Source organism: Cupressus sempervirens, chromosome 3 (genome assembly GCF_028749045.1).
Source record: "Cupressus sempervirens isolate cs-2001-9-10 chromosome 3, ASM2874904v1, whole genome shotgun sequence".
Lineage (NCBI taxonomy): Eukaryota > Viridiplantae > Streptophyta > Pinopsida > Cupressales > Cupressaceae > Cupressus > Cupressus sempervirens.
In genome coordinates this window covers 189247802-189259182 of record NC_143120.1, presented here as the reverse complement: position 1 = coordinate 189259182, position 11381 = coordinate 189247802, and the positions used below count along the sequence as shown (strand labels likewise).

At 32.7% G+C, this 11381-nt stretch overlaps 1 protein-coding gene and 1 pseudogene across 1 annotated transcript; one reads left to right on the top strand and one right to left on the bottom strand.

The window, feature by feature from the left end:
• Window positions 1-1412: 1412 nt before the first annotated feature.
• LOC149565448 (endochitinase 4-like) lies at window positions 1413-2574 on the top strand. Its single transcript, XM_089818974.1, has 3 exons — window positions 1413-1767; window positions 1864-1981; window positions 2089-2574. The coding sequence occupies exons 1-3, from the start codon at window positions 1428-1430 to the stop codon at window positions 2381-2383; spliced, it is 753 nt and encodes a 250-aa protein (XP_089675100.1). The 5' UTR covers window positions 1413-1427; the 3' UTR covers window positions 2384-2574.
• Window positions 2575-5153: 2579 nt separating this feature from the next.
• Window positions 5154-9988, bottom strand: LOC149565447 (beta-galactosidase 1-like; annotated as a pseudogene).
• Between the last annotated feature and the right edge of the window lie 1393 nt (window positions 9989-11381).

Sequence of the window (11381 nt, the reverse complement as noted above, 5' to 3'; positions counted from 1 at the left end):
GGGGCACAAAAGACACTCACCCAACATGAGTCTAGCACAAAGCTTGCAAGCACTCCTAGCCCAATGAAAGTTTGATAGTTGAATCACCATGAATATTATCATCTTCATCTCTATCAAAAACTATTTGGCACAATGCCCTTCTTGGCCAATGATTGCTTCCAATTCCCATGACCATTGCAAAACGACAACTCCTTTTAACTTTTCTCCCCAACTTACTTTAGTCAACTTTGAATACAAGTCCTATAGTTCAAACTTTGAACCTCCCTACCATAAGAACTTGCAACAACAATTGCATTATGAATTCATGATCATCATTCACTATTATATTATTTCTATTTTATTTATTTATAAATAATCTTACAAAATATAAATCAAAATAATAATAATGAAACATAGTGCAATGCATTGAATGAATAACTCACAGAATATCTATAACAATATTGGAATAAATAAATATAAGAATATATAAAGGTCAAATACATAAACATAAATACAAGTAGGCATAAGCATTATTTGTAAAACTAAAATTGATATCACACTAAGTTATATTATTTAGTAAACCATAATCAGAACAATTCAAAATATTTAAGAAATATACAAGTGAGACTCTTGTTCGCATGCATATTAAATTTACATATTAACCGCCAACACACTTGTATATATGAGATGTGAACAAATATGAAATTATAAAAATAATGGTAAAAATAAGATGTCGATAATTACAAACGAGATTAATATCGTTAAATAATACCCCTGTAATTCTAAAAGGTTGCATTTTCAATGCGTAGAAGTATTGGCATTTCAAATGCAAACTAAGGTTTATCCACAACGACTAAAGACATGAAGTCATTCAATGGATTGCAATGGAAGTTGGAATCATATACAACTTTTGTTTCTAAAGTGATGTGCTGTTTATTTCAGTCAAAAAGTTTGGTATCCATCTCATTCGTCCGCATAATTCAAGGGTTTTTATTAGAAGTGGCGTATTTAAAAAACTTCCATATATACATCTGAATATGTGGTTAAGAGCCGAAATTTACAGGATGGTTTTCTTCAATGCCGACAAACTATGTTTGGACAGATCTACAAATTGTAAGTTTGACATTGTATATCACTAAATAATGATATGTTTGGACAGATTACAAGTTCTAGGTTTTCCCAGAATCACTAAATAATTTATCATAATCTAGATATATATTACATCAATTTATCATCGATCATATTAAGCGGATAAGTTTAGTTAAGCTTCGGGAACTTCTTCAAGATGATCAGTCGTAACATTTTGATAAACTGTGCTTGAAAAACACAGCACACGTTTGAAAAAGAGGAGCTCAGTCTCCTGACTTGACTGAAGTTAAGCTCCGTGAATTTTACGCAAAAACGTGTAGCACCGTGCGAAACACGGAAGTAGACTAGATTCATTATAAATGGAGGAGAATAAACACAGAATGCGAATTATCATGACGGCAACAGAAAACAGTAAGAGCATGATGAAGATCTTCTGGTGCTCCTCTGCATGTCTGCTGCTTGTTTTATCTGCGTTAGTCGATGTGGGAGTCTGTCAAGTGTCTTCCATCGTTTCATCTGATGCCTTCAACTCCATAGTTGGGGGAGCTGCCAGTGGCTGTGCAGGAAAGGGGTTTTATACCTACGATTCCTTCATCAATGCTGCCAATGCTTTCAACGCCTTTGGCACATCTGGCTCTTCTGATGTTAATAAGAGGGAAATCGCTGCCTTCTTCGCTAATGCTGCCCATGAGACTGGAGGTAATTACACCTCCAATTTTACAATATCTTGTTTTATATCTATTGTTGCTAGTAACATTACTAATGGAAAGGAGGTTGTACATATATATGAAACAGGATTTTGCTTCATCGAAGAGCAGAACCCAGGCAGCACATACTGCGATCCCTCAAAGACACAGTATCCCTGCACTGCTGGCAAGAGTTATCATGGCCGAGGCCCTCTTCAGCTCTCATGGTCAGTAAACATGATCACTTTCAATTCCTACTTTTTCTACTTCTAATCAATCAGATATTGGAATCCCGCGTAGCCAATATATTACTAATGTAAGGTCATGATGACAGGAATTATAATTACGGAGCGGCAGGAAACTACCTTAAGTTTGACGGGCTGAACAATCCAGAGATTGTGGGGACTGATTCGACCATCTCGTTTAAGACGGCGGTGTGGTTTTGGATGGTGAACAGCCAGTGCCACACAGCAATCACGTCTGGGCAAGGCTTCGGAGGGACCATTAAAGCTATTAACAGCATGGAATGCAACGGTGGAAATGATGCGACTGTGAGCAGCAGGGTGAATTACTATCAGAAGTTTTGCCAGCAACTCAACGTCGACCCAGGGTCGAATCTCCGATGTTAATTTGCCTTCTCTATCAGTGCGTATCGTAATTAAGTCGGGAGAATAAGGCAGCGATGCCAATAATAAGACGTAGGTAGTCGATAGTACAAAAGTGTTCTGATTTCATACTGAGATCAGTTTTATAGATCTGTTGGATGTTTAAACTAATTAATAAAGGAGCATGATAGTAAATAATGCTTAATCAAGCATCATATTTGTGTGTTTGTTTTGAGAATTACGTGAAATTTTCTGACATGTTCTCTTAACATAATCTTGCTTATTACTATTTAAATTAAAGTCACGATAAAGTTCATTGATTAAATAAATTCAAGGCTACAAGTAGGAATATTTCTACACCTCCTCGACCTTTATTTTTATGAACATCACCTAAATCTAATGCATGCTAAGTGTTCCATTTATTCTCATGAAAGAGGGATTTATGTATGAATCACTACACATGAAACATGAGTCAATGAGTTCGAATAAAAAATGACACAGAACTAACAATATCACAAGTACCAAGCTATTATAATTCAGTATAATAACTAAATATTATGTTTTATATCAATCTTATTTGGTTTAAAATATTTAAATTATTATTAATAAATATAAACAATAGAATTATTGATTATTTCTATAAATAATTTTAAAAATATTTTTAAACGTTAAATATATATTATTTTATAAAAAATATCAAACAAATCGAAATGCAACATAAATTTGAAAATAATCTAATTTCAATATATTATTCATATACAATATACAATTTAGAATTATGATTAAAATGAGTTGAAATCTATATATACAATATATATTCTAGACATTTTTCTTAATTAGTATCTTTTACATAATTTATAAAGTAATGAAAGAAATACATCGTCAAATTTTATATCAAGAAAAAGTCTAGTGCAAATGAGAAAAAAGAAGCAAATGATAAAATAGTATTAGGTGAATATTTATTCTCAATATTCATAATGGACCTAAGATTAATCAAATACACATTTTCTTTAAAAATAAAACTCTTACTAACTTCTTTTTGGTTGATTAAGCTTAGTAAGATGCATTGTCTATGATAATATAGTGGAAACATATTTTGAGTGGTGCAACTACCGATTTTCTTTAATATAATCTTTTTTTCATATAGGGGCTAGAGATATATTCATTTTTAACTATTGAGAATTATAAATGTTCATTTGTTGATAAAAAATGTAGAGTTAGTCGAGCTCTATTATGGTTTTTGGTTTGCAGTTTCACATATGATTTTGCATACATCCACTAGTAAATTTAGCACTAAATTTTGACGAGAAAAGGCCAAATACACGACTAAAACCGTCGTCGGTCTTTTTTCGTCGATTTTTCGTCAAAGTAATTTTTCGTCAAAATTTTGACTTTTAAAAGGTCGACTTACCAAAAAGAGGTTGGTCGATTTTCTTAGTCTAGCTTGAACTCTTATTTCCTCATTTGCGTCCATTGTTGGTCGAAATTTCAACCAATGTTTTTGCTCGAAATTTTGACCAATTATGGTAAAAAAAATTTAAAAAATAAAATAAAAAATAAAAATAAAATAAAAATAAATATATTGGTAAAGATTGTGTTTTAAATCTTTGTAATATCCAATGAATTCAATTTTCACCCAATACAATTCTTTATTTTAACTTTTTTTAATACCAAATAAATTCAATTTTCACCCAATACAATTCTTTATTTTAACTTTTTTTAATACCAAATAAATTCAATTTTCACCCAATGGACTAGGAGTTATGACCGCACAAATTTGGGGTGCCAATATTAAATAATTTCCAGCTTTTCTTTTTACTGTTGTAACTAATCCTTCCTAATCCTACTATCCATTTAAACATCCAAGGAGGCAACATGTGGAAACTCTTTGGATTCTGACAAGAACCATAGTTTAGAAGTTCACTAAGTTTTTCTAGTAATGCACATACAGAATTTGAATCAACAAGGCAAAGTTGAAGACATGCATCTCTTCCACAAGGTTTGTCAATTTATATCTTAAAACTGTATCCTTGTAGCTACATGAGTCTTAAGACAATCCAAATATCAAAATAATAACAAAGTAATCATAAAACATATGATGCTAACTTGTAAGACATCACATTATCCAATAGTTGCATAAATTTGATGTGACTTCCTAATAACAAAGGGAAAATGAAACTAAATATATTTATTGTAGAAATGTGCATGTATTCTATCAAACTGATGCTTTAATTCAACTGCCCATAGCCTACATCAACTCCATAAACAAAAGATGCGCCATGCTAAAGCAAGCAATCTGTGAAGCCACCTATGGAAACACCAGAGTTTAATGCAACTTTTCCAGCAACATCAATATTTAATTGCTCGAGTGCTCCCTCCAACTTGTATCCTGCGCTGCCAATGGTTTTCTTATTACAAGGGTGTCTGATGTGTCTTGTTACTAGTCAACATGAATGAGCTTTCCTTCAAGGATAATGATATTTGGTGAAGGAATATGTATGGGGACGACATTTATGAAGTGTTAGTGCAGTCCTTTTGTTTTGGTGATGTTGTTAGAGGTCTCATTGAATAGGCCCTAGTTTAGTGACCCTAGAACCAAGGGTTTGGCGACAAATGAATTGGATGGCTAATAGAACTTGAAAAACAAAAATTATTTTCTATCAACTACATATTCCTCTTAGTAGCTTTTTGTTTGTTTTTAAAGCTCTTAAATTCAAATTTTACCACAAAAGTTGCAATATCATCCATAAACTGGCATCAAGTAGAAAGTTGAACACAAAAAATATAAGAAATCTCACCAATGTTGAGATAGCTGGCCACAATTTTTAGCACATTTCTTTGGATGAAAAGTTCCTTGATAGTTGCATCCATCTGAGCAGACACCATTGACATGATAAGAAGAACAATACCGTCCAATATTCTGACCATTTACCCATGCTTGGCCTTTACCCATTGTGCTCAAATCCAATCCTACTGGATCTTCACTAGTTGGTGCATCAAATGTTGCCTGTATAGTAATAATTTAAATTTTAATGAAAAATGTTAAACAAAGTACACAAATTGTAACTGTGCAAACCTTTTTATGGTTCCCGTGGTTGCTGACACAATCATAGATTTAACATTTAACATTAGGAGCATACCTTGTACCATGTTAGTGGATGTCTCTGAGGGACAACTACTCCTTTCATCCATTCAACAGAGGAATGCCCATCTATTGTATGGAGATCCATTGATTCACTTTTCAAACCAACCTGCATGCACAAAAAATTAGATATGCATATACATAGAAAAATATTACAAAATGAGCTAGAGTTGTATTATCAATCATAATAAATCACAAGATTCCAAACAAGCATTTCTCCTAGAAATCTGTACCACACATTTGTAATCCATTCAATACCATTCACCCTTTTATATTTGAACTCCAAAAAACATCCTTTATGTCAAAAACTAATGCTCATATTCTTGAATATAAAGGAAGAAACTTAAGTTGTTCTAGAATTTGAAGAGAAAAAAATTAAAAGACACCTAGGTCCACTGGTCACAAGTAAAATGTGTAGAGTCATCATGTTATTATATTTGCAAAGACATATATAGAAAAAATATGGTGCTGTTGGGATATTTGGAAAGAAAAATAATCAATTTCAGTTCAAATTGTGATATATTAAGCAAAGTACAAATATCACCAGCTTAGCAGGAAGACACAAAATGACATATTTGATCCAAAATTGACGACTTGAACCGTGTTTTATTATTTATCCATTTGTGCTCTTGAAAACATGTATCATATCTAAATAATTTAATCAATAATTAAAAATTTAAATGTATATAAACTATTCTTTTCTACTCCAAATAATAGTATCCTATTTAAGAAAACAAAATAACAAATTTGCATTAACATGGTTCATACCTAGTAAGACCACTTTTGTATCGACAAGTCTCGTGTTCCCTCCTTAAAGCCACTAAGGGTAAGTGGACCAAGAAACCCTATATTCCAAGATTCAAAATGGGGTCCAATATTCTGTAACATAAACAGATAAATCAGGAATTAGTATCTAATGTGGAAAAGCATTATACTATTATAGTGACAACTAGTAATATTATATTTGATTTCATTTCACATAAACAACTAGTGACTAAATTCTTATACATGAAATTAGACATAAAACAAGATACTAGCATCGCTACACCTACTATTTTCACTTCTACATCTGCCAAATAAGACAAAAATATAGAAGCAACTGCACCTATGTGGTTTGAAACAAACTTGTAAACCAACTGTCATACTCAAGAGTGCAATTATGTTTGTTCCAACCCTAAGCTTCACACCGGATGGATATCTCACTTTAGGGTTTTCCTTGCTTCCAAATTGAGAGCCTGTCAAAAGCATAAATCCAACATGAAAAGTCCTCCCAATTCTCAATTTCTATGTCTCAACATCCAAAAACCAAAACCAAAAACACAGACCAAACTAGCAATTATTAGTCCACTCTGATTGTCTGACTCAACAACACTAAATTAGAAAACACACTCTGAATTCAGGGATGTTGGATAATCTTATACTTGCAAATTCTCCATTGATGAAAACATGCAATGCATCACGTACTAAATCTACAGAAAGAATTGAAAGACCACCATTCTTTATAAAAGGCTCATCCTCACCAACTTCAACACTATACCATACATGTGATACAACAAATGTATTAATATGTGAAACTGCCAATTTGTGCCCAACAAAAGAAAACTCTTAGGTTTGAATTGATTCAAGATTCTTGTTTAAAAAACTAGATTCGTGTTCAACAAACAAAGTTACAAACTAACCATATGACTATTCATCAAGTAGTCTTCCTATCCACAATTCAACATTAAACATTTAGAATCTAGAGGAAGCATTAAATAATAGATCTACTTGGAAGAAAAAGGAAAATAATTGTTTATGATTTCCTTAAATATTCCTCTGTTATCAAGAGTAACATGTTAATATTTAATGGAGTCAAAATCTTAAATTGTTAAAACAGAAGAGCATTCAGAGCTCAGATACAATCAATACGGATATTGTAAAACAAGTCAAATGTGAAGCGTAAATGAGAAGCAAGGAACAACAAGAAAAATATTTCCAAAAATGGAAAAGATACGAATGCAAGACACTAAATTAAGTTATTCTGCAAAAAACATAAGCATACAAGAGATCAACTAAAGTTATCTTGTGATCTATGGATTAGAACATAATTAATTTTCTAACCTTTCTAAGATACAGTTACAAATCTCAACAATGTGAAAATCGGAACCAACAGAAAATAATCATTCTAATTAGTAAGAATGTTTGATAAAATATTCACCTCGGTAACCATTTAGAAAACTACAACATTGAACAAAGATGTGGAAAAGGTATATCTCACCTCGTAGTGTACCACAAGTAGTCGATATTATCTCTTGTAGTGTTTATCTGCTCCAGCAAACCTATTGCAGTGAGAGAGCTATCCGTATTGGAGGTAACATATTCCTAGAATGATTCCCAAGAAAATCCCTTAACGGGTGTCATTTTCATTTGAGTTGTTTGGACAACAACCTATCATAGAGCATGTGAATTTATTAGTGCCATAAATTTTGCAACTCATGTGCAACTAAAGTAATTCAAATACATTCTATCCATGTATAGAAGAAATTATTTGTTCCAATTTGACACTACTAACAAAGAAGAATATCAGCACAAGTCTTATTTCATGCCCGACAAAACATACCGTATTCATCAATAGGTGCATCAGAGTCATAACTAGTTGTAATGAAAGGCCCTCCTGCAGTACGACCAAAATTTGTTCCACCATGATACTACAAAGAAGAGAAACTGAATTAATATAAAAAATGAGGCCATATAAGAATGGCATGTGCTAGGATAACCCATTTTCTTCAAGGTGAGCTCTACCATACAATAGTTCACAAATGATCCTCCTTTCTAAATAAAGCGAGCAACTGCAAATGCCAGATCTTCAATAGGTCTATGAGAAGTAGTACCCCCAAATTTTGTAAACCTACAAAAACAGTAGACAGTGAACTTATAATTATAATGTTAATGGCATTCAGTGTACCCACTGGTTAAAACTTAAAAAAGAAAACACTTTACTATCATTTCTTAAAAAGCTAGAATCTGCAAGCCATCAAGAAGACCGATTGTCTAATTATTGCAAATAGCACTATATAAGCAATTTTCAAAAGACAACAGCATTGAGAAGAGGGAATGATCTGTACAAGCCACTCCATGCCTTAGTCCACATTGATGGTTTGTAGGGTTTGTTAGGTACAAAGTTGTCACAGTAGAAACTGTTGCAAGTGTTAATCTGTCAACAATATTCAACAAAAGGGTTGAAGCGTTGAATACTCAGATTATCAACAAGAATTATTATAGGAACATAAAATAACATGTAGACACCTCAGAAACCCAAAAGCTTACATTACATTATTTACCACTTCTTCAATTGTTTGGATAAGTGTACATTACATTAAAATATAAAAACTTAAATGCTAGGAAATTGAACTAATGAAATGGATTTAGTGTAATTGCAAGGACACAAGATAATTCCAAACTGACCATCACAATTGATAGAGGCATTAGAGTCCCCAAGCCTCAAAATAGAAATGGGTTGTATGAAATAGAACTCACCACAGGATTTGGCGCATCACCCTGTTTGCACATAACCCAGGGTACACCCATACCCAATCCCACAGCCATTTGTGTAGCCCAGTTCATGTATGATGCCCCAGCAGGCCCAAACACCGCTTCATCAAGTTTGTATTCATTTTCTACCTGTGAAGAGGATGAATTAGCAGGTTAGGGTATTCATTGATTCCATACAGATGTACACTTAAAACTCTTCTTGTTTCACTGATCTTTTGTAAGATTAGTGGCCTTAAGATAGAAAAAATTGCCTTAACACAGATTCATGGTAACGTTGTAAGAAATACACACACTTGGGACATAATAATAGGTCCACCTTGAGACTCAAAGAGCCCTTCACTCTTCATTAAGTTCACAAGCTTTGATGTAAAACTTTGCATTGCCATCTGCAGTACTCATCACTTATTCAATATGAGAAACTGGATCAAATATTATGCATTAAAATCCTGTAAAGATACAAGGCATTTAGAAGTCTTAAAAGTGTCATCATTTCATAGAGAAGTACCTTGAAAGGCTCGTTATCCATCCTGAAGCTGATGCCCGGGACAAACTTTAACCAAATTGGAAATCCCCTGCAAATTGATCAATAGGATTAATATCCACATTTAATAAACCATGTTGGGTGTTTGAAAGAAGAGAACCTCGCATGTAATATAGATCAGTTACAAAAAATTATACCCAAAATTCCATTCAGCACAGACATAAGGACCAATTTGAAGGCTGACATATAATCCTTCCTATTGCACTATCTTCATGAACTTTACCAGATCAAATCTCCCCTCAAAATACTACTGCAAAAGCAATAAAGCAATACAGAGTCAAAAATAACTTCAGTAGCTTTGGAACTTGCAACATACTGTGAATCTAAATGCAGCCCTATACAACATGATGTCTTCCTCTCATCAATTGCAGTCTACCCCTACCATTTCATATATAAGAGCTCCACTTATCTTCATTATCTTTAGACCTACATGATGTCTTCAACTCGCTACTACAACATGTGAGTACCTAAGCCAAGTTATGCAAATCTAGTAACTACTACTTAAGGAAACAGTTATGGTTTATCCTCACAGGATGATTTGAATATCAAAAGAAGCAGGTGGGTGATCCCACAATAATGGGTTCCACTTTTTGACCAATTTTGACTCTGAAATCAATATTTTTGCAACAAACGTCACGTTCAAGTGACTATATCTCCAAAACTATAAATAATTTCAAGATGACATAAACTAGTGATTTTGAGTAATTTGTTCCTACTTTGTAACCACATTTTTTAATCTAATTTAAAAAAAAAAATTTATGTCAATTTTTTTTATCTCCTCCAAACAGTGGTACATAATAAAATTCAATATTTTAAAAAGTGACAGTCTATTTGACACACATAACTTTTTTTTCTAGAAATGATAATGAAGTAATTCTTTCTGCGTTAGATTTGTAGCATCAATATCGAGTGTCTGCATTTGGTTTGATTTATTTTTGTTGAATATTGTATAGTTTATGAAGTTTTGAAGTGACATGAACCGTAATTCAGACATACGTTCCGTTTGACATAGATAATTTGAAGTCAATTTATCATAAACCATTTTTTTTTTTTTGAATAGAAAGGTATCTCAATAAGCCAATGCCTCCATATTTTTCAAAATTTTTTTGACCTAATTTACTAATTTTCCCGAGATGTCAAAGTCGGTTGATGTTCAATCAGTAATGAACCTATAATGAGTTAAACTCATATTTGAAAGTCTTAATGATTAAATTATGTAATAAAATTATAGTCGTTGGAAAGCTTGCTCCGAGAAGCACATTTTGACATTTTTTATTTTACAGTAGGAGATCATTCTCCTACAATTATGGCATTCAAAAGAGCAAAAAAAAGAAAAAAAGAAAAAAAGGTTAAAATTTTTGTGATTTTTCATGTTCGTGCGAACATGGCGTTCGCGCGAACATGTTTACCATGTTCGCGTGAACCTATGTGGTTAATGAATTTCCAATCACTTCTTGGAAATCCAATGAGAAAGCAACATGCTTTAAAATATAAAAGCTCACATCTATGATTTTAATAACCCATTCATGAGGCTTCCATAGACCTATACACTTAGCAGAAGTGTGCCAAATAACAAAGAGGTAGCATGCAAAAAAAAAACAAATTGTGCATAAACATAATGAAATGTCTGCTGCCTTACGAATTAAAATTTAATTGTTGAATGAAATTGAGAACTTTGTGCACATGTTATAGAAAAACTTGAATGGTACAAAGGCTTGTGCAGCAGACAGAGGTCTGCACAGAGAATTGAACAATGATAAAAAACCATTCACCTTGTGTAATAGTGCTAACAAATTGTATAGATCATG

Coding starts and splice junctions, on each gene's coding strand:
- LOC149565448 (XM_089818974.1), top strand. CDS start 1,428: ATGGAGGAGAATAAACACAGAATGCGAATTATCATGACGGCAACAGAA. Junction 1,768..1,863: donor TGCTGCCCATGAGACTGGAG/GTAATTACACCT, acceptor TATATGAAACAG/GATTTTGCTTCATCGAAGAG. Junction 1,982..2,088: donor GGCCCTCTTCAGCTCTCATG/GTCAGTAAACAT, acceptor TCATGATGACAG/GAATTATAATTACGGAGCGG.